The 24,778-nt window shown below is 39.3% G+C and overlaps 1 protein-coding gene across 1 annotated transcript in view; it reads right to left on the bottom strand.

The window, feature by feature from the left end:
- The window catches only part of MAMDC2 (MAM domain containing 2), a 1,373,080-nt gene that overhangs the window by 511,251 nt on the left and 837,051 nt on the right, over positions 1 to 24,778 (bottom strand). Inside the window, exon 8 of the mRNA XM_044064367.1 lies at positions 14,834 to 14,980. Within this exon, the coding sequence (XP_043920302.1) occupies positions 14,834 to 14,980 (147 nt within the window). The remainder of the gene's footprint in view (positions 1 to 14,833; positions 14,981 to 24,778) is intronic.

The following is a 24,778-nucleotide window of genomic DNA, read 5'->3' as shown; positions in this document are numbered from 1 at the left end:
ACAGATGACAATCAGGAGAAAAGGTGGTTTAGTTAAGAAGGGAAGCTGTTAGAAATTAGATTTACAAGGGTTAAAACATTACCTTAGAATGGTTAGGATAACAGGTTATCATAGAAGGGTTAAAAACATAGCCTTAGAATTGCTAGGATAGCAAGTTATCATCCTTATAATATTGTTCTAAAGGTTGTTGAGAAGTGTACATAGTCTGGGTAGGTTAGGTTTAGAAAGTTTATTCATATAGGTTAAGGAAGTTATTATTGGGTATTTCAACTATTTGAGTTGTGTTTTTATTGGGTTAGTCTGGGTTTAGACATGGACATAGCCAATGCCCGTTTAGGTGTTTCTTTATGGATATTTTGAATTGGGGTAAGAAGGATGTAGTGGTAAGATCTGGGGGGAGCGAGTTCCATTTTTTTCCAGCAGAGTTTGAGAATAATGATTCTCCGGCTGAGTTTTGGCTTTGGCAGATTATACTTGCATTTTGTTGGATGAGCGGAGGGATGCTAGGTTGCTGTATGGGGTGATAATATTTGTCAGAATAAGTGTACTGTTAGGTTGGTAGAGGATTTTATGAATAACTATGAGTTGGTTGTACTGGAGTTGATTGGGTAGTTCTAGCCAGTCTAGTGTTTGAAGATGTTGACAGTGATGGGTTCTGTAGGCTATTCCTGTGGTGAATCTAGCTATATTGTTATAGCAGCTAGTTAATTTGTGAAGGTTTGCTTTGCCTAGGTTTATGAGGATGGGTGAGGTGGAGAAAAGGGTCGATAGGAGATGTATTCGAGCTATGGCTGTTCTGGCAGGTGGGGTTAGGAACTGTTTAATCCTATACAAGTTGCCTAGTTTTTTGTTAACTGTTTTGATGGTTTTGTCTATATGAGCATCATACCTCAGATTATCATCAATTACACCAAGAAATTTTGTGCTCAGTTCTGGAGAGATTATGGTGCCATTGTTAGATGAGATTGTAATATTTGGTAATGTGAATTTACGGGTAGGGAGAAAAGTAGTAGTTTGGTTTTATTTGGATTCAATAGGAGATGGCGACTATTGAGTCAGTCCTCTACTTTGCTGAAGATGATTTGGGATAGGGACTGTAGTTCTGAGGGGTGGTGGCAGAGCAGATAAGGGTAGAGTCATCTGCATACTGAATACATGTTGCATCTGGGATAACTTTGGGTAGGTCATTGATGAATATGGAGAAAAGGAGGGGGCCTAGTATAGATCCTTGGGGGACACCAAGGGTGATCAGTAGAAGGGGGGATAGATTGTCTTTCCGTAATACAGCTTGTTGTCTGCCATGCAGGTAAAAGTGGAACCAGTTGATTACTAGGTTGTTTAGGCCAAGTGATTTTAGTGTGTCTAGGAGTAGGTGGTGATTCACCATATCGATTGCTTTGGATAGGTTGAGAAAGAGGGCTGAGGAGAGCTTGCTGTGATTACAGTTTTGATTTATTGTGTGAGAGGAGAGAAGTGCTGTCGTAGTATTATGGGCAGGTCTAAATCCATGCTGGGATGGGGCTAGGAGTGTGTTCTGGATAAGGTGAGTTAGAATTTGCTTATGTATACATTTTTTCCATTATTTTGGCTAAGGGAGATAGGATGGCTATAGGTCTATAGTATGAGAGTTCAGTGGGGTTGCTCTCTTTGTGCAGTGGAATAATGTGGGAGATTTTCCAGATGGAGGGAACATAGGATTCATGGATAGTATGACTGATTAAGATGGAAATAGGGTATGCTATTTCATTAGCGGCCTTTTGTAAAAATTCTGCAGGGAGTGAGTCTGCTGCCAGGGTGGTGGGTTTCAGTTTCTTAAGTAGGGATTGAATATATTCTGTAGGGATAGGATCAAATTTGAAGGGAAGTACATTTTCCAGAGTGGGTGAGGTAGTGTTGGAGGTGTTGGGAGCTAGGTTATTAGCTAGGGACTGAACTGTTTCTGTAAAGAAAGTATTAAAGGCCTTTGCTACACTTTTAGGGGGTAGATGTGAGGTATTTGAGGGGGTGAGGTTGAGGATTTACCTGGATGTAGCAGTTTATTAAGGCCTGACCAGAATTTTTGCTGTTGATTTTGGTGCTTTTTCTGTAAATTGAAATAGTAGATTTGCTTGTCTAACATAGGGGATTTATTTCCTCATTTCTCAATTGTTTGTAACTAATGTGGTCTGTGAGGATTTGGTGGATTTCCAGGAGGTCCATGCTGCATTTCTAGCAATTAGTTTTTGTCTAGTACCTTTGGTTAGCCATGGAGCTATTTTGTTTTTGGTTCTGATAGCTCGTTTGGGAGCATGCCTGTGAGTAGTATAAAGTAAGGCAGCCAACGCCATTACATCAGTTTTTCTTGCCCCAACTGTCGGAAGCCCCCATGAGGGAGCCAGTATATGGACCCCACTCCACCAGTAGAAAGCAAATACCAAAAAGTTCCTTGTAAAGAGAGAGAGAGAGGGGGGATGGAGGGAGGGAAACCAGGACTGCAACAATGAATATACTTAAACATCTACATTTATGGTAAGTGTACGCAACTGTACTATGTTCTTTGTGTTTCACTGTTGCAGTCAGCACATTTGGGTTGATTTCCAAAGCTGAGGAAAAGGGTGGAGGCAGTCAAGAAGACTAGGGGCTGGCTAGGATGCCCTGCAAGACTGCAGTGGCAAAGCCTGCCCTGGATTTGGAGATGATAGGCAGGCGGTAATGCTTGGTGAAGGTGTGAATAGATGTCTATGCTGCAGCCTCCAGGATGTCCCTGGTGGGGACTCATCTGAGGAAAGCTGCAGAGGTGGAGGCTGCTCTGGTAGAGTGAGTCCTGACCCCCCTTAGGGGGAGGATTCCAGTGTTGCTTGCAGCAGAAATGGATGTAGTGGGATATCCATTTGTAAATGGTTTGTTTGGATATGGTTTTGCCCTCTGCTCCTGCAGCAAAGCTGCCTAACAATTGATCAGTCTTTCTGAATGATTTAGTCCTGTCCAGACAGAATCTGAGCTGTCTGTGTACATCTAGCAAGTGTAGTATCCTTTCTCCCTTGTTTTGTGGGTTAGGGAAAAAAGTTGGGCAAATGAATGGATTGGTTGAGAGCCACACTGGACACCACTTTTGGCATGAAAGATGGGTTATTCTTGAGGGACACCCTGTCAGCATGGAAGATGATGAAGGGCTCTACAGCCATGAGTGCTTGTAGCTCGGATACTCTTCTGGCTGAAGTGATGGCCAGAAGCAAGGCTATCTTCCAGGAAAGAAACTAACTCTGCTGAAGCTGCTGGTTCAAAGGAGGTAGGGTGAGTTTTCCAACACAAAGTTTAGATCCCAAGCTGGGGTAGGTTCTTTTCTGGGTGGCTTCAAGCTGCTAGCCCTTCTTCGGCACTGTTCGATGAGAGGGTGTGAGAAAAGTGGTTGCTCAGTGTTGAAATGAGCAGAGATAGCAGAGGCATGAAGTTTAATAGAGGAAAAGGAGATACCACTGTGTAGTAGGTCAGCTAGGTAATCCAGGATGAGTGGTAGGGAGGATTGTGCCATATCGGCTTCCTTGGCCTGGATCCAGGTGCAGAACCTTTCCCATTTATCAACATATGACTTTCTAGTGCTAGGGCGTCTGGCCTCACATATAACATCTAGAACCTGTTTACTGAGATTAGCAGCTTGTTCAGTTGTCAGGGAATAAGCCAGGCTGCCAAACTGAGCGTCTGCAATTGGGGATGCATGAACTCTCCTTCCCTATGGGTTAGGAGGGTTGCGATCTGAGGGAGATGCCATGGTGGCCGAGGGGACAGGCTGCGCAGCAGTGGGTACCAGTGCTGGTGAGGCCAGTATGGAGCAATTAGAATTGTCCTTGGTTTTTCCTCCCTTATTTTGAGCAGTACCCAGCATAGACCAAGAGGTTGATCCACTGGAAGGATAGGGCATCCACTTTCCAGGCCCTGCAGTGAGGCTCCCTGGTGCAAAACTTGCTGAGCTGATGGTTGGCATGGGAAGCAAAGAGGGTCGACCTTCGGGGTGCCCAATTTCTGAGTTATTAGGGTGAAGGTTCTTTGGTCTAGCTGCCACTCGTGTGGGTCCAGAAGATTTCTGCTTAAGCTGTCTGCCAGAGAGTTTAGACAGCCTGGCAGAAATTGTACTAACAGGTGTAGTTGCATGGCTGAGGCTGTGTGCCAAAGGGTCATGGTGAGCCTGCATAAAGGGTAGGAGTGAGTCCCTCCCTGCTTGTTGATATACCACATCACAGTGGTGTATTTTTGATCAGTACAACTCCTGGGGAGAAAAGTGGTCTGAAAGCTGTCAATGGATACTGAACAGCTAACATTTTTTTGGTTGATGTGCAGATGTATTTGATGTGGGCTCCACTGGCCCTGTATGTACCTGCCATCCAGGTGTGCACGCCAGGCACAGTCTGATGCGTCTGTGGTGCGGGACTGGGCAGAGTGGGGTGGTGAGAAGGGTAGTTCCTTGTGGTTGCATGCTGCTGCCCACCATAGAAAATCTTTCCTAGGCAAGGTATCATTGGTATAAGTGTTTCCAAGTCTTGAGAGTGTTGTCACCAAAGCCTTTTAGGTACCAATAAAGTTTCCTCATATGCAGTCTGGCATATGGAATGAGTAGAATGCAAGATGTTATGAACCCCAGAGCTTGCAGGATTTTCCTTGCGGAAAACTGTGGTCTGGTGACTAGTTGAGAGAAATAGGTTGTCAGTTTGCTTTTATGGAGTCAGGAATACCATCTGGGATGATGTGTCCAGGCTTGCTCCGAGGAATATAATCTTTTGGGTGGGTACTAGTTTGGATTTCTTTTCATTGATAGTGTACCCTAGGGAGGTCAGCAGGGCCTTTACAAAGACCAGATGCTTGAGCAGCTTTTCCTGTCTGCCTGAATTAGGCAGTCATCTAAGTATGGGTAAATGTGAATATTTATTTGTCTGCAAAAAGCAATGACGAGAGCCAGACATTTTGTAAAAACTCTAGGAGCAGTAGATAAGCCAAAGGGAAGCTCAGAAAACTGAAAGTGCAGAGATCCTGCCCTGAAATGTAGATATTTCCTGCATGATACCCTGATTGGGATGTGGAGGTAGGCCTCTTTTAGGTCTAGGTGGCTAACCAAGCATTCTTAGACAGCGTAGGCAGTAGTTGCTGGAGGGTGAGCAGTTTGAATTTTGGAATCACCAGGAAGGTGTTTAGAATGGGTAGATCGAGGATGGGGCACCAGGTGCTCTCTTTTCTGGGTACCAGGAAGAGCTGGAGTAGAAACTTTGGCCTATTTGTTTTGCAGGAAGGTGCTTTATTGCCTTCATAGAGAGCAGGGAAAGGACTTGCTTTTTGGCCTCTGCCCACTGGTTTGGAGGAAGATCTGGGAACCCTTTTGAGTTGGTAGAGTGTGGAAGAAAATTTGTATCCATGGGACACTATGTTGTGGACCCAGCGGTCGTTGGTAATGGTGGCCCAGGTGCTTGCAAGGAAGGACAGTTTTCCTTCTAGCGGCAAGTGCAGGTGGGCAGAGGTGGAGTCATTGTGAGTTCTTACCATGAGGGGGTGGCTTAGCACTCCCTGGTTTTGTAGTGGAGGAACTCCATTGCTTTGATCTCTACATTCTCAGTGGCTGTTGTCTGGGGGAGTCTGCTTCCACAGGGTCTGGGCTGAACTGACCTGGAGGGGGCAGGAAAGGACTAGTGCTTGGAGGGGCAATGCCTACTGAACCTGGGTGGCTGGACCTGCAGGAAATCCTTAACTGTCTGCATAGATTTAGCTTTTTCTTCCAGCTTTTTTAAGACCTCCTCTGCCTTGGTGCCAAATAAGTTGTCTTTGTGCAAGTGTGTATCCAATACTTTGGATATGACATGGTCTGGCAAAGGCTGTTCCTTAAGCCAGGCATGCCGTCTAAGGACAGAACCAGTGACTGCTGCCCTGCAAGATACTTCTAGGGTGTCAAAACCACAGTGTAAGGTGTGCTTAGTTACTTGACTTGCAGAATGCATTAATTCTTGTAACTCTATTTTCTGCACAAGCAGGGAAAGATGATTTTATTTCTTTGAGGAGTTCCATGGTGTGTCAATGAAATTTTAGCATATGGAACTGACAATTTAGTGCTCTAACAGCAAGAGTTGCAGAGGTGAATACCTTTTTACCCCATCTGTCTAATGATCGGGAATCCCTAGCTGAGGGGGTGGGATTCCTAGCAGAAGTTGCTTTAATTCCTTTAGGCCTTTGAGAAATAACCTCAGGGTCAGCAATAGGATTTTTGAAAAGAAATTTGTGCACGTCAGGGACTCTATAATACCTGTCAGATCTCCTGGAAGCAGGATGGAGGGTGTTAGTAGTCAAACTGGATTCCATGAAAACATCATCCACAACATCCAGGACATGAGGAATGGCCAAGGGTCTGTGCTGTGGAAGATCTAAGAATTCCCTGAGTCTCTTTTTAGACTGAGGGTAGTCCTGACATTCCCATTGGAAATGCTCCCTTAAAGTATGTAGGGTTTCCCCAAAGGAAAAGTGCCCGGGTAGAGAAGCTGAAGGAATGGATTCCTCTGCATCAGAATCCTCATAAGCAGAGAGAGGTTACATGCCTTCATATTCAGATGCATCAGAGTCATTGGGCTCCTGTTCAGATAAAACTGCTGGGGACAAATCTCTTTTTCTTTTGGGAGGGGTAGCTTGGCTTCCCCTGATCAGCATTATAAGGTCTTCTGCCATTTTAAGCATTTGAGACTGAGGCAAGGAAACAGGTGCCTGAGATTGGGTCGTCCGTTTCTTGGGTGCGGTTCGTACCCTGGGTCTTAGAAATCCGGTAGTTTTCGAAAGAATGGTAGACGCAAAAGAAGTCGGTCTATGGTGAGAAACGGTAGTGCGAAATACTTCCTTGGAAGCCGATGCCTGCTCAGCGGCTCCGAACCCATCCAAGGTAGAGACATCCGCAGGGTCATTAGTCGAAGAGTTTTGCGGCATACCGGACTCTGAAAGGGTCTCGCTAGTGGCCTGCGAATCCACAGAAGTGGGCATCAGGGGCTGCAAAAGCACTTCACTGAGGACTGGAGAACTGACGGACTAGCTTAATGGAAGTGTCATTGGTAGGTTTGGACCTGTGCGGTCTGTCTCTGTCTTTATCCTTACCTTTTTTCAGAAGATCCGCTGTCAGATGGCTTACTGAAGCCATATCCGAATTCGAGGACCGAGAGCAAAAATATCTAGCTACAATAATGGCCTGATGACATATACTTCTGGTGTTGAGCAAAGCACAAAAATGACAGCAACGGACGTCGTGGTTTGGCCCTAAGCAAATGATGCAGTAAGAATGAAAGTCTCGGTGTGGTATTTGCTTTCCACAGGCGAGACAATTGTTAACTTTTTCTGACATCGGTTAGAGCAAGAAAAAAGGATCCCCAATGGGGTACTTAGCTTTAGAAGACTTCAGCTTCAATTTGGAAAACAAAAACTCAGGTAGGGGCCGACTGGCATTCATGCGACCTGCTTCTGCTTCGGGCTCCTTGGCAAGAAAGACTGATGTAATGGCGTCGGCTGCCTTACTTTATACTACTGATGACCTGACATCAGTCCTGAAGCGACAGCAACCGACACAGAAATACTAAGCCTCTGGTATTCTTGCCGACTAAGGGCTACCCTGGTAGGGATAACCCAAATGTGATGACTACAACAGTGAAACACGAGGAACATCTATTATTCCAACCTATTACATACGAGAGCTTTTTACATGTCTATTTACAACTTTTGAGATACATGCACCCACTAGCATTTGGCAAGTTTTAATCTTTTATATAGCTGATTCTTGTCAACTCCAATTGAACTTTTTGCTTTAAAGAAAACTCTCAAAAAAACACAGCCAAACCTTTTAACTTAATAGAAGTACACAAAACTATGCGTTTCTCAAAATAATAAAGTTTAACCTTCCTAACTAGAACAATTGTTCAAAATAGACAGGTGCAGCCATGGGCATTATATGACCTAAGGATAAGGCTGTCCATGCTTTGACATATGTTACTGCCTATGCTCCTTCTTGCACTAATTGCTTCCTGTTCTTTTTTATCTTTATTCCCATTTCAGTTGTGAAAAACAATTTGCATACTTTCAGAAAACATCAACTTTTAGCCTTAAAAAATCAAAGTTCTGGCTTTTTTATTGTCCTATTATCAGCTTGTTTCCATGGAAATAAGAGAAAAAATGTAGCCCTCAGCTGTAAACTTCTTAACACATGTTAAACATTTATTGCTGAAGAAAAAGTTTGTATTACAATCAGCGTTCTCTTATTTACTTGTTTCCACTGAAAACTTATTAGATTAAGCCAAGGGTCTTAATCCAGTCTTTCATCTATGCAAAGGTAGGAGGAAAAAAATCTTCACTACATATGTACTTTTACATCCCCACGCCCACCTCAAAACCCAAGATTACAACCTGTTAACTTAAACATGTTTTTATGCAGCATTTTTCCTCTTTTTGCATTGAAATGCTTACGTTTGTACACTAAAAAGGGAAGAAAAACACATACCTGTTTTATCTTTATCACATACAATATCTGAAAATGCTTTACAGCATGTAATGGATACCGTGAAAATTTTTTTTATAGCAAAACTGTTAAGAACAGAAACTGTTTTACTTGGGGTTACTTTTTAAACCTTTCTCTTCCCCTTCCCTTAGTGCCCCTTCTAAAGATTAATGACATGAAGTGAGGCAAATGTCTTGTAGTTCCTAACAGGTTTAACAAAGCCAATAAACGTCCACTTTCTTGTAAACCATAATTCACAGATGAAACTGATGCTTTGTAATCTCAAATGTATTCACTAAGTTTTGTGTTGCTGGTCTTCTTTCTGTTCATATCCATCTCCCAATTCCAGACTCTGGTTCAATTCCAACGTATTCCCAGTCCTTCAAGTCAACTCATGTGCTCTTCTCTGCCCCTCAAGAATTTTCCTTTGGAAAATTGGAAAATGTTTTTCTGGCAAAATCTCTGTACGAGCTTTATTATCAGAAGAAGGAGCAGCAGTGTCCTTTTCTGCTTGATGGCTCAATATTTGCTGGACAAATTTTTGTACTTCCGCTTTAGCTTATTCTGCATCAAAAAATGACATTCTCCAGTAAAAAAAAAATATTCTGCAGACAGCTGGATACAGCAGCTTGAATCTCAAACCTGTCTCTCAACATTCTCTGACTGCTGGAAAATATTTGCTTTTCTTCTGCCTGGTGTATAGTGAATAATCATTTTCCACTAACACTCTACTGTCTTCAACTTTAAATGCTTTACCCTTCTGTCACAGTTTTGTCAGGATCAACTCTTTCTGCTGGTAGGATTACATCTTTGTTAACTCATTAAATCCGAGTGACACCTTCAGGTGCATCTGCAGTTAACTCCTATTGATGGCTCTAAGCGTCAGATATTGCTTGTTCATAATTGCATCAATAATTCCAAAACCATGCTATGTATAGGGTTTTAAAAGATTTCATCTTAAAGCTTACACAATGGTAAACTCAACTGCATTAATATTTGACATCTATCAAATGTAGGTAAAAAGATAACTCTTGTTTTGTGATATATATATATATATATATATATATATATGAATCTACTTCATTTGATTGAAAGACCATTTGACCTAAACCCATTTGATCGAAATTTCATTTGATCGAAAACCAGTATTCAAGACATAAAACTGGGATTTGCCCCCTCCCCAATGTTGTGCGACCCCAGAGTTAGTATATATAGTGAGGGGGGTGTGGGTGCGAAGCCCCCCACCTAGTTTCCCTTACAATAAGAAAATAAAACAAAAAATACAGATTTTAAATGAAAATAGGTGGGGGGCTTTGCCCCCCACCCCCCTAACTATATCTACCAACTCCAGGGTCGCACAACATTGGGGAGGGGGACAAATCCCTGTTATTTGCCTTAAATACTGTTTTTTGATCAAATGGTCTTTTGATCAAATAAAGTAGACCCATATATATATATATATATATATATATATATATATATATATATATATATATATAAAATTTTAACATTTCTCGACTGGTTGAATAAAAGTATGTGTGTAACTTGAGTAGTTGTTGAGATATTGTAAGCTGTTTGCAAAATATTACAAACGCAACAGTTACTGTGTTTACTGTGACTTATAAAATTCAGATTAAGAACTAGAATCTAAAAAATACTACCACTATAAAAATATTTTATGCTGAAGAGTTTGCCATTTACACTTCTTTCATAACCCCTATGGTTCCATAAATATGAATATTTGCTTGAAATGTGAGGACATAACTTGATTCTGTCCAAAAGATTAGGCTCGGTCCATTGGAAGTTACAGTGCAAACATCCTGACCTCCATTAGAGTGAATGAGATAATACAGTTCTTGGCTGTTTTCTCGTGAGGAGGGTTGGAGCATACATACAATGTGCCCTTTCATTTAACAAATCTTGCATTGGAATACTAGTCCAGTTGCTTACTTGTGCCTTCATAAAATTAACACATTCTGTTCCTTCCAGTTACTCTGATACAGCAGAAAATCTCAGGTTTTCTTGATATGCTCTGTTTCTAACTCTACCATTTTTTGAAACATCATCTTAATCAGTCTCATACTGTGCCAGCCCTTTCTTCATTTCAACCTCTGATTTTTGTAGTTTTATTAGTTCATCTGAGTAGCTGCTGTTTAGAGTTTCTTCCATTTTTCTAGCCTTTTGTTATTTGAGTTGATATATTCTTTCAATATTAAATTTATTTTAGTCTGCTCTGAGCATTTGACTTATTTTTTCCTTTAAATTAATGGAAGCCATGTTTTGCAACAAAGCTGCAGTTTGAACTTCTTTTTGCTGAACACTTGCAGGATTCCTCTCGGTGTATTTTTTCTTTGCCTTTTCAAGCTGATTTTTGTTAGGGCTCTAAGTTTCTTCTTTGCTAGCATCTAGGCAGTGTACTTACTACCCAGTAACCAAATTTACCAAAACTGACAGACTTCCTGGCCCTTATCGTTCAGTTTTTTTTTCAGACTGGGAGAGCTAGAGTTAAGCTGTATATCAGTGTGCAGCCATCTTGGAAGTCCCTGTGAAGCTGTATATCTTAAGGATGGCACTTCAATTGCCTCACTTTGATTTAAGATTGAGGTGCAGAGCTACCTTTAGAGTAGGGCTGTGGAATGATCCCAATAATCCCTGAGCTGTAGTCCTGAAGATGGCATTGTGTACATTTAGTCTAAAAATACTGAACTTCAGCTGAATTAGGAAGAAACATTTGTTAGATTAAAGTGCTGGCCTGAAAACATGAGGACAGACTTTCAAAATAACTCATACTTAGGGTCAGTAGCGGATTATTTTACCTTGTGTCCTAGGCATTATTCATAGCATGGACCCCCCCCACCCGCATATGTTTTGGGAGGGGGACCATGTTCTTTTGGATTTATCTTCACAATTTTAGACAACTTGAACTGCTGTTATTATAATCTACTAGTGGCCACAGTAAAGTATTCAAGCTTGCTTTACAAAATGCATATTTGTCCTGCAAAGCTAGACTAATGATAGTTTAACTTGATCATGGCAGCAGGGTAAGCCATTCTTATCCACAGACATCCTGTACTCAGCAATCATACCCGCTGTTGACGGTGTACACTTTAGATGTCCGATTGTGGTAAAATAAGAATTATGGATGCAATAATGTATTTCTGGTTTTAGACAAGTACATAGTAGCCAAATATACTAGCTCATTTCACACACATGCACAGTTTCATATTTATTTCACACTAGGGGTTGCCAGAGAGTAAATCTTCCAATTTATTTCATATAGCCACAAGCTAAACCTTAATGCCAGACTTCAACCTCTTAAGATGAAGGGGGCAGGTTGTCTTCTTCTACTGCACAGCTACCCTACATGGGGCTGCAGGTCTACATATTGAAAAAAAAAGACAAATACTACAGTTTATTTCACATAAATGCACATTGTTAATGCCAGACTTTAAACTGAGCAAATGAAAAGGGCAAGTTTTTCTCACCCTCAGCACAGCTAGCCCTCCTGCAATCTGGTTGGCTGCCAGCACATTAAAAAAAGAAATGTAGATATTATTGTTTAGTTCACATAAATCTACACCAGCCTTACTGCCAAACTTTAAAATGAGTAAATGATAATGGCATGTTTGTCTCATCCACAGCAGTTCTCTCCCCCTCCATTTTGGTTGACTGCTAACATATTAAAAATACATGCATATATTCCAGAATATTTTTTACAAACCTACTCCAGCCTTTAATGCCAGACTTTAAACTTTGCAAATAAAGAGGGTGGGTTACTTTCTTCTAATGCACAGCTAGCCCCCTCTAATTTATCTAGTTGATTGGTAGAAGATTAAAAAAGGAGAGTAAATAATCCAATTTATTTCACAAAAATCCACACCAGCCTTAATTCCAGACTTAAAACTGAGAAAACATAAAGGGCAAGTTTCTTTCATCCACAACTCAGCAATCCCACCAATCTAGTTGACTGCCAGCATATTAAAATAATGAATATTCCGCTTTAGTTCATACAAATCCACATCAGCCATTAATGCCAGACTTTAAACTTTGCAAATTAAAAAGGCAAATTACCTTCATCCTAAGCATTGCTAGCCCCACATTATCTGGTTAATTGACAGTGCATTAAAAAGGAGTAAATAATCTAGTTTATTTCAGCCCCCCCCAAAAAAAAAATCACACCAACTCGTAATGTCAGAATTAAGAATGAGCAAATAAAGACGGCAAGTTTCTTTCATCCCTAAGCACAGGTACCCCCCCCCCCCCAACACCAAGTCTGTCTGACTGCCAAGGCCAGCATATTAAAAAAAAAAAAAACTAAATACATTTTCTAGTTTATTTCATATAAATCCAGACCAGCCTTTAATGCCAGACTTTAAACTTTGCAAATAAAGTGGCATCTTACATTCATCAATACATTTAGCCCCTTCTTATCTGGTTAAAGTAAGGAATTGAAGAGTACATGTTTCTTTCATTCACAGCACAGCTAGCCCTCTTATTTGGTTGACTGCCAGTGTATTAAAAGAGCTAGAGAGATGATGCATCTAATATTTCAAGCCAGCAAACCACAACTGCAATAGTTGTATCTGCCTATCTGCTCATGTGTAAATGGCAGGTATGGCCAGTAAACTAAGATGTCTGTAATTAAGCTCTTTTCTTAGTTACAGTAGATAAATGATTGCTTAAGTTCAACACATACTCTAACCAAGATCTGTTAGCAGTACTGAATAAAGCAACAACATTTTTAAAGTAAAATTACTTTCTAGTTTGGCCATGGGCCCCCTGAAGCTGGGGGACCAAGGCAACTTGCTTGGTTCACCCATATTGCAATCTGCTACTGTTTGGTGTCTATGTCATATGAGCATTATGAAGTATAAAGTGTTATGCAGTTCAGTGTCAAAAAGTGAGTTTTGATCACTGCACAAAATCACCTTTCTGACTGAAATTGCACAATGACTGAAGTACCATTAATTGGTGCCCACAAATACCATATTGCAAATTTGAACATATTGCTAATAAATAGTAAATTTATCATCAATGCTAATAAATAGTAAAATTATCATCAACCATCAGCAGTCCAAGTCAAACAAACATGAAAAGTATTACAGTTGCAATACTTCACAGCCAGCTGCTAAACAGTGAAAATATTCCTCTTGTTCAAGGAAGACTACCATTTATCCTTCACCTCTGGTTAGCAAGTATGGGGAGTGAAGGGGGTATGGATTCACAGCAGGAGTACTGGAGGATGTAATAGATGAACATGGTCTAGTGTCCTTTCTTCAGGATTAAAAACAGTGGTAAAAGTATTTCTTTATTTCAAGCAAATAGGTTACAGAGCACTGGATACTGACAAATGGGGCACCCACCAAATACTTTTAAAAGGAAATGTGCTGCATGATATAGTAACTTGCCATAGATGGACTCTGAGATTTACTGATTTCTGAGATAGCTTCAAACACGTGTGACAGCTTGGAATGAAAGTTCTGGTCTGGCCATTACTACAGCTTTTGATACTTGGGAAATTAAAAACCTGTCAATATCCTCATAAAGGGGTGGTGAACTGCAGTGAATAGACTGGGATGATTTGGTTTATGTTAATGACATACATATCAACAATGCAGTTGCGGTTTGACAGACAGGGATAAGAGCACTTGTGTAGCACTTAATTACTATGGAATATACAGAATTTAGGCTGGGCCTTGACTTCTATTGGATTGATTGGAATACAGTAGATGTATATTGCAGGGCAGCAGAGAGCTTTTTACTATGTGTGCAAACAGTAGTTTTCTTTCACTTGTTAAATTTAATAGTAGTTAAGATTGATCCTTGATCTTCAATAATGCGGAAGAGAGCCCTCCTGTTGAGAAAAGGCTGCAGCTCTGAAATTCAAAGGTTGTTTATTGTGGAGAAATGCATGATTCAGATCTAGCCCATTTCAGCAGGAACTTGTACAGTATTGGGATCTGGAAGCATTTACTGGTAATGTTCTTATGTAAGGTTATATCTGGAGATTTTTAACGTTACCTGGAGATTTTACAATAAAGGAATGGTACTTTAAATCCATATGCAGTAACAATGCTCTTTTTTGAGTGATTTTAAGGTGATTATATACAACTTACAAATTTCAGTCACAAAGTCTTTCTTGTTTACCTTCCATTATAAAACTTATAGGAAACAGTGACTAAGGGTTATATACTCTGAATAACAGTTCTGTAAACAAGAACATGAAAATGCTATGAATATAGTCAAGTGAAGAATTACTGATGTAATTATGTTTAGACATTTCTATAGCTGTTTGTTCATTAATAATAAGTGCAAGCATCTAGTGTGCACATGTGGAATTTAATAATAACTTACCTTGTCCTGTGGTATGATCTCCTGGTCTGTATACATTTCGTTTCACAGTTACCCTGGTCCATCCGGGACCATCCCTTATGTCCTGCTTAAAACTGCAGATATCATCTTCAAAATCACAGCTTGCCTCTGATGTGTCAAAAAATATATCTGCAAAGGAAAATATCCCAAAAAAGTCAGTCATTGTGCCAGTGCAGCAACAGTAATTCAAAAAACACAAAAAGTAAATTACACCAAATTCAAACAGAAAAAAATATTAGAACATGGCTTATTAACTTTTTTCTCCCTGTGATCGAAATAACTTGGCAGAGTGATTCTCTGAATTGTTCTGCAAAGTTAATATGGAGCTGCTGCCATTTCATGCAGACAGCACATGGCTAATTAGTCACTCCCTTGAAGTGCCACATTTGCATATGGCTTCTCCAGCAAAACTACTCCCATACTACGGCCATCACCAATGAAAACACATATGAAAAAAGCAATTTCTGAATTGCTCAGTCATAGCAGGATTCAGAAAACTTTGGGCCTAAGGCTTCTGCATCATGGTAGGCCCTTCAGAATCCTAGGGTTTGTCTCCACAACATAAAATATGAGTCTTCAACAAAATAAACAAATGATACCAAACAAAATTCATTAAATAGTTAATTGTAGTGAAATCAAGTGAGCAAAGGAATCAACTGGCTGAAAGAATTGTTTCTTTCTAAAGAACAGTCAATGTTAAATATGGAACAAATACTTTAAATCCATGCTGGAAATGGAAAAAAAAATTACACATGCATAACTTTCTTGTATGCCTTATAAACTTGGTATTAACGTTACATCCACAATTTGATAAACATATAGCTCACACTTTGCCAAGAAGAATTATAGAAAACAGGAGATAGTATAAAAATAGAAATAATGTTAGCCAATCAAACCACTGTATTACACTTCAGTGCAAAAACAGTGCAGAAGGGATACTACTAAAACAAAGCAGCTGAGAAGACATTTCACATAAAACAGAATCACATCAGTGTTGCAAAAGGCATAAAAATGTCCTCTGAGGAGCTGATGCAATGCTGTTAACAAGGACAGTTCTTCTGTTAACCATCTGCATTACATTCAGCATACAGTGTTGAACTTAACTGCATTATTTGTTTTTAATATATATCAAGTTAATATTTCAGTATTTATATGCAGTGTTCTGTTGCAAGAAATTTTGCACAGGAAATGTTTTTAAACATGAATGTCCAACACAGACTATTATATGTAAATATCTACAGCATGCTCAGTATCAGCACAGTATTTTTGGAAGAAGCAGTTCATTCAGCTAATTGATTTGTTTGGTCACATGGTTCAAGTGCAATTAACTATTAAGAGTTTCTACTTTTGTTATTACAAACTGTTCATTCTGCTGTGGTCTCATTTTGTTCGGCTGAAAAAACTAAATATAGTTTTTACCATTTTTTTTTTTTTTTTTACCAGAAGACCAGTGCACTAACCACTACATCACATTATTGTTCTGTGGCTTATCTGGGTTATGTGTAATATTTGGGCCCCTCTGCCACAATGGCAGCATTTACTTTCAGTTTTATATTAGAGATGAGGATCATGGAATGATTAATGAGGGGATCAGATTTAACATTAAGTAAAGTAAATGTTGCATACCCAGCAAGTCAATCTACCCTGTCAGCATTAAAGACCTTTTTAAAGCAATGCATACAGAGTGGCTTGTATGATGAAACAATTAAAAATGAATTAAAAAGGATAAAACAGGTTGACATATCTTTAGCAAATATGAAAGGCAAGGGAAACTTGACACTCGGAAAACCTTATGTAGCAAGCAAGGTTAGAAGCATGATAAAATGTCCTGCCATTAATCAAACAAGTAGAAGTTGTGAAAAAAAAAATCATTTTGTTGAAATGTGTAAATGACAAAAACAAGCTTTCAGTCATAGCAACTACAAATAATGGAGAGAAGCTTCGAAAATTAGTTGTTTGTCAGCACAGTTTGTATGGAGAATGTGTATAAATTGAAAAGTATGCAAGATTAACTAAAAAATAGGCATTGGTCATGGCTACCAGAATGTACTAGGGAAGATAAGTACAAACGTAGCCATGAAACTCTAGCGTTTAGACCAAATGTTGGTACAGAGTGTAATGTAATGTCTGGTCAAACCTTTATATCAATGTACTTGGACTGAAAAATAGCAACCCAAAACAGTTGCAGTAAAAATTGCTTACTTATTCTGGTCATCGCGTAAAACTAAAGGATCAAAAAGACATTTTGTGTGAATAAAAGAAGAAATACAAGGTTCAGTTAGTTAACACATCAAGTGCATCACATGCATTGGATCCCTTAATCTGTCATAGGTTTGGCAATATGGAAAGAATTTACAATGCGAGTGTGAATTAAAGGGTAGATCAGAAAATGATCAGTCTGCTGATTTACTTAAAGACCTATGCATGGTCCCAAATCTGAAATCTCCTTCTTACATTTTGTAACAGAAGGCAGAATATTTGCTTCTGATGCCATTTTTGACAAGATTTGTAATGTTTAATTCTTGTTCCACTTAGCTTGTGTGCAATTGGAGAAAGTAACTGTTAACAGTGGATAAATGTGAGGACACTGTTGCATATCTAATGTCATTTTTATTGTACAAGCAAAAAAAGAGAGTTATGTACTTACCATGACTTGGCATCTGTGCTATCCAGCCTCATTATTCATCTCAAATGGGTCTTGGATCCAAGTCAGCAACTGTCAGACAGATCCAGAGTTCAAGCTTCTCCCCTTCCCATTATCCCCTGCTGCATTCTAACCCTCAGATTGAGTTTGATAAACAGATGAAACTGCACAAAGATCAAAACATTCCAAAATACCAGCCACTTCAGCTTGCCGGAACCCCCAGAAGGAAGGGGAAGGGGGGCAGGAATGTGATGAATAATGACACTGGATAGCACAGATGCCAAATTATGGCAAGTACATAACTCTTTACCTGATGCTATCCGTGTCATTATTCATCACAAATGAGTCAGAGACCCCAGCTACTATGTACCCTGGGTGGCCTCAAGGAAGGATATGCCGGAGCACACAGGAACCAAAGGAGGAAGCTCTGTTCCTGGACACTAAGTCCAATTTGTAGTGTGAAATGAAAGTGTGTGGATTAGACCAAGTTGCAGTGGCAGAAGACGTAACAACATACCTAGCAGAGTGGACTTTAACCGGCATGGACAATTCCAAATGCCTACTGTCATAAATGTAGGAAATACAACTAGCAATCTACCTGGAAATAGTCATTCTGGAAACTGCCTGGACCTTCTTGTTCTGACAGTAGGCCACAAAGAACTGGTCCAACTTTCTAAATTCCTCTGTCCTTTCAGATAATAATGCAATTACCTGTGGACATCCAAACAATGCAAGATATATTCTCCCTTATTAGAGTAATTAGGGAAGAAGACCGGTAGTTGAACAGATTGACTGAGGTTAGCCTCCAAAGCCACTTTGGGAAGAAAGGAAGGATTTGCTCTAAGGGACACCGTATCCTTATGAAAGATCATGAATGGAGGCTTAATGCTTAGGGCTTGAAGTTCCAAGACCTTTTTGGCAGAGGTAACGGCCACCGAAAAGGCCATCTTCCAAGCAAGGAATTTGATAACAAGAAGCAGCAGGTTCAAAAGTTTTTTGTGTTAGGGACTGTAGCACCAAAATCAAATCCCATGGCAGGGATAGATCCTTAATAGGAGGTCTAAGAAGAAAATCATTTCATAAAGGCTTTGCACAGCTTAGAAGAAAAGGTAGGCTTCTCCTTCAGATGGAAATTAGAAATGTCTGCTAGCTGGAGCTTATTGGCAGAAAAACTCATCCCATCCTAAAAAAGGGAAGATAAGAGTAAAATATCAGGAATAGGGGCTGAAAAAGGATCCAGATGATCCTGTTTAGCCCAAGTAGAAAACCTTTTCCATTTACTGGAATACACTTTCTTTGTAGATGGCTTTTGAGAAGCTGAGATAATGCCCTTCACCGGGAAAGGAAGCCTGGACTGCAAAAGGATTACTGGAAGTGGAGAAACAATGTGGTTAGACAAAGGGTCTGGAGACTGGTAAGTGGAAGCCTCCAGGGATGAGATCCAAAATGGGATCTAGTATCCAAGGCGGACACTTCAGATGAGACCTGAGGAAGGAGAACCACGCCGGGTGAGGCCAGAAAGAGGCAATGAGGATAAGAGGGGACTTCAGGCAATGAGCTTTCTGTAATACTTTGGGTATTAGGGGAGTAGGAGGATAAGCGTAGAGGAGACCCGGAGTCCAATTATGAATAAGAGCATCCCTGGGTGACTTCCCACTGGAGGGATCAGGGCAAAGTAACTACTGCACTTGTGGTTGACTGGGGGAAGCAAAAAGATCACAGCATGGTTGACCCAAATGGCTGAATATTTGTCTTGCATCTGACTGCTTGAGGGACCACTTGTGAGGACTCAAGATAGATCTGTGAGTCTTGTCAGCCAGCACGTTGGAACTTCCGGGAATATGAGCTGCAGAAAGAAAGCACCTGGAAGACATTGCCCATTCCCACACTCTCACGGCCTCTCTGCACAGAGGATAAGAGAGCATCCCCCTTGCTTGATGATTACCAGACCACTGCCATGTTGTCCATTTGAATTGCTGTGGTCCACAGAGGAAGGTACTCCTAAAAGGCTTGAAATGTTAGAAGGACTGCTCTCAGCCCCAGGATGTTTATGTGCAATCTGTTCTCTGAGGGGGAACAGGCACCTTGAACTAATCTGCCCCAAAAATGCTCCCCCCACCCCAACAGGCAGGTGTCCATGGTCACTGTGGCCCTGGGCGGAGGAAGACAAAAAGGCCTGCCTAGATATAGGTCCTGAGACTGAAGCCACCAAGCAAGACGATTCCTGTATACCAGAGTCAACTTTATCGTCATGGACGTGGGTTGAACCAGAACAGACCAATGGAATTCCAGGGTCTACTGGAAAACTCTCATGTGATATCTGGTGAGGAGAACCAATAGAATCGCAGCCGCCATCAAACCTAACACTTGGAGAATAAAATGAACCAACGGATACGCTAGTTCCAGCAAAACAGAGACCTGACTTCGAATTAGTTGAATCTGCGGCGAGGCAGTGCGGCAGTTTCCATTACAGTGTCCGGCTGGAACCTAATGAACTCCAGGTTTTGGTACGGAACAAGATTGGACTTGGGAAGATTCACAGTGATACATAGATGTTGGAGAAGGCTGAGGATATATCTGGTGGCCATTGATAGTTCATGTCTCATGGGAACCATGAGGAGCCAGTCGTCCAGGTATGGAAAGATCTGGAAAACTTGCAGCCAGCGATAAGCTGTCACCAGTGCCATGCAATTGGTAAACACCTGGGGGGGCTGTGGTGAGTTCAAAAAGCAGGACTCTGAATTGGTAATGATTGGCCCTTAACTGAAAGCATAAGCGTCTCCTGGAGCATCTGTCAATCTTTATATGATAAAACAAAAGTATATAAACCACAAAAATGGAAACAAACTGATAACAATTCTGAAGCACTATAGCAAAGACGGCAACACAGATCTTGAGTTCGTTTTCTAGTTTAATAAACTGTATATGTTTTTTATTAAACTAGAAAACCAAATAAAAAACAAACTCAAGATCTGTGTTGATAAAACAAAAGTAGCTTCCGACTAAGAAGTACACAACCACGTTATCACCTATAAGTGCACCAACCTCTTCTTCTTGTGAAAGATGGAATTTATTCCAAACACACTGAGCCGTACAAAACCTTAAAAACATAAAATAACTAAAAAACACACAGTGTTGTGTTAAGCACTTTTACCCACGACAGTGTGGGCTTCTTCAGAACACAAACACTGAGCAAACGCTTCTTTTATTTAAAATTTGGCACCATAATAAATCAGGCATTTAAAGCCATTTACAAAATGTGCGCATTTCGCAACCTTAAACATATACCAAAGGATATATGTACATAAACGTCCTTTGTAACTATAATTTGCACATCAAACGATGCAAATCAGCTAACCTAACAAAAGAACATATATATGTACAACTAATTAAACAATTGCTGTTCATGATATGTACTCTTATTAAATATCGGATTACCTAAATCTTAAAAAATATGTGGAAAATGTATAACATACCAGAATTAAATCTAGATGAAATAGGTGTTGTTTTTATATATTTCTATTTCATTGATGCTGCCCTATATTGTATACATGAAGATGAAAACTACAAACTGGAGCTACGCTCTCCTACAAAAACATTTTTTTGAATGAATAAAGGATATATATAGTAGGTAATTGTACATAGACAATATAAACACCACAATTCACATGGTATAAAATGTTAATGTATCTCTAAAATTAATTAGCAGGAAATGTAATCATTGAGTCCTGGTGGATTTGTAGCGTCTAAATATAATTGCTGCCACGTTTCCCTAAATGCCAGCAATGCTTTGTGGTCACACCCCCTAGGGTCTAAGTAGATGGTTTCTAATATAGCAAATCTGAATTCATGAGTGTCTCCCATCTTTTCAATGTGCCTGTATAGTGCATTCTTGGTATCTTTCCTTCTTATACAGTAAACGTGATCATATATACGTTGTCTAAAACATCTTTCCGTTTTACCTAAGTAAATACCGGGACATGTGATACACTTTGCCAAATATATAATCATTTTTGTCTTACAGTTGCCATACTTAAATTTAATCCTTGCATGACCCATATTGTCAAGCATAATGCTGGCTACTTTTAGTATATATCCACATTGATTACACATCCCACATTTTATAGTGTTTCCCTTTATTATTTTTTATAATGGGTGTCATTTGATTATTTCTCTCCAGATACCATTTAATATTGTGATCCATTTTAAGCACAAATACAGGTTTAATTCCTATATCATCTGTCCAACTGGTATCTCTCAACACCGCGAACCAGTATTTTGCTAATATATTCTTAACCTGTTCTACCTCCGTATTATATGTTAGTATACAAGATCTCTCATATTGAGTAACACTTGACTGATTGTCTTCGTTTTTATTACTTATATTATTAACTCTAAATCTTTGAATATCTCCAGAGCCCAACAATGGTTTGTGTTTTTTTCCCCATGGCATTATAGTGTTTTGCCCTATTTGTTCCATCATCTTAGGGAGGGTATCCCCTCTCTTCAAATAAATGTGTGATGAACTTTACTTCTTCTCCCATCACCTTGTAATGTGAGGTCATTCTACAGCTCTTATACATTGACCCTTGAATATGTTGTACTTCATTTTCTTAGGATGGTAGCTCCCATAGTCTAAATAATCATTGGAGAAGGTACTTTTTTCCTATGTATACGTGATTTAACTTCCCCTTCATGTCTGTATATATATAAGTGTCTAAATAGGGCAACCCAATTCGACTGTAAGCATGGGTGAATTTCAAGAATGTACTACTTTCATTAATGAAATAAAAGAATTTAAATAAATTATCTATACTATCATCCCATAATCTATATATATATATATATATATATATATATATATATATATATATATATATATCGTCAAGAAATCTGGAATAATGTTTAATTATCTTGAAATATTCGCTGGTAAACAAAATAGTATCCTCCCAGTCTAACATAACTAAATTTGCATAAAAAGGTGCGCAAGCAGCGCCCTATTGCCACCCCTCTCATTTGATGAAAATGTTTGCCTTCATAATAGATAAAATTGTTATCTAATACTATAGACATGCATTCCAATATCAAACACGTTTTATTCCAATCAAATTTGGTGGGTCTTCTAATGCTGTTACAGAAGGCATCCAATCCTTCTTGTTTTGGGATGCATGAAAATAAGTCTATAACATCTACTGTAACTATTATACTTTCCTCATTCAAAGAATTCACAGGAAAGTTACTTAAACATTTCTAGGAATCCTTAACCAAATGACTTGCGTTGTATATTGGTTTAAGCCAAATGTCTATGAGTTTTCCAATTGGGAAAGTTTTAGATTTACTACCAGAGACTATAGGTCTGAGGGGTGGATCTAATAAATTTTTGTGGACTTTAGGTATCCCTACTAGGGTCGCTAGTCTAGGATATTTAACCTTCAGGCTATCAGATACCATATTTGTTATTCTTCCATCAATGAGAAATTCTTCAAGATATGAATCAATTCGCTGATATGCAGTGTTGACCTCATTGATCGATATGGTTTCATAATTGCCTGACTGGTATAAAATGTCATACATTTTTTTGAAGTATAGATTGCTATCAAAAATAACCACCCCTCCCCCCTTTATCTGGCTTCATAACTCTAATGTTGTTGTCTATCTGTAGAGTCCTTAGTGTTTGTAATTCCTCATTGGTATTGCCTGTTTTGTTGTTTTTTGCTTTGTTATGAAGTTGGTATATCTCACGCATCACCAATTTCTCACAATTGTCTACATGGGGATGGTTGGGAGGAATAAATGTGCTTTTTTCTTTATTTGAGATTTTATAGTATCACTATTTCGTAATTTCTGACTGTCCTTGAATAGAATAGACAAGTTTATCTTCCTCACAAATTTCTTTATTTCACAAAGACAATCAACCAAATCAAAAGTGGGGGTAGGTATAAATTTCATTCCTTTTGCTAACAGATCAAAATGTGCCAAATGAATTTGTGCACTAGAATAATTGTTAAAATTATCATAACTACGTGTATGCCCATCAACTATTATATTGTTACTTCCTTTGTTTTCTTTTAATATCGCACTTGATTCCTTTTCTTGCCTTTCCCCCAATTGTTCTGTTTTGTTTTCTTGTAATATGTTGACTGGTTCCTGTTTGCTGGGTTCCTGTTCCCGTATATTTCTTTTTGCCTGTCTCCTACCCAATAAAAATGTGAATCATATTCCTGATTGTGCATGTTGCCCTGTGTATAACTTCCAAAGTGTTGTTCATTGTAAGCTTTGTTACTAGTATCTTCTGTGTTACTTTCAAGTATCCATTTGTATGCTTGTCCTTTCTTATATTGTTCCATATCTCTAGTAATCTTTCTTTGTTTCCTTTCACTAATGTTTGACATCTTTTTTTCAGCTAAAATATACTGTTTCATATATAACCTCTCCCATTCAGAAAACAGCAAATCATTAATAATTTTGTCGTTTAACTTTTCAACATCTTGTACTAACTTGCTAAGCTTTTCATCATTGAATTTGATAAGCTTCATATAATTAAAACCGCGTTCATTAAATAGTTGATTAAACTCATTGATAATAGTGTCATTTATCTCAATTCCCATTGGCACCTTAAAAAAAATCTTAAGCCCATGGGAACTATTTTTAAATCCAAACACTTGTGCAAGTAAGCATTATCCACTTTAAGTCCATTAATAACATTTAATTTCTTACCCAACATGTATATCATATCCTTTAGGGTTTCCATATTTTCTTGATTAGAATGTAAGGAACCTTCCCCTCTACTATTTACTTTGTCAAGGTTGCAATTATTAGATAAAAATTTGTTTAAATAAGTATCCTTGTCATTGTTCCCAGTTCCACCTGTGTGGTTGTGGGAATTAAGTTGCGATGAAACAGTACCTTTATTCAGCATGTTGTTTTTCCCCACCACAGTGGAATATGTCTTTTGAGGTGGAAATTTTTTGGGTCTGGCACCAATACGAATCGCTTCCTTGTCGACCTCATAAAGAGAAAAGTCAAAGGTAAAGTCTGAATTGTTCACTTTACTGCTGTTAAATTGTTCAGTACCTTCAAAGGCATTGTCCAAGTCTATCGGTGTATGCCTTGACCCGGTTCCTTGCCCATTAGGAATACTGAAACTGCCATTGGCTCCAATCTGTTGGAAAATTTGCGGAGAATTATTCTGTGTACATCTAGCTCCATGTCCTGAATTACAGGAACCTGACCGTTATTGGTAGTATTTTCGCTGTTTGTGCCGCTACCCGAAAATGTGGCTT

This window comes from Protopterus annectens, chromosome 2.part2, assembly GCF_019279795.1.
Source record: "Protopterus annectens isolate FY-2018-M chromosome 2.part2, PAN1.0, whole genome shotgun sequence".
In the NCBI taxonomy this organism is placed as follows: domain Eukaryota; kingdom Metazoa; phylum Chordata; order Ceratodontiformes; family Protopteridae; genus Protopterus; species Protopterus annectens.
Note: the sequence above shows the minus strand (reverse complement) of the source record. Positions and strands in the feature narration are given on the sequence as shown.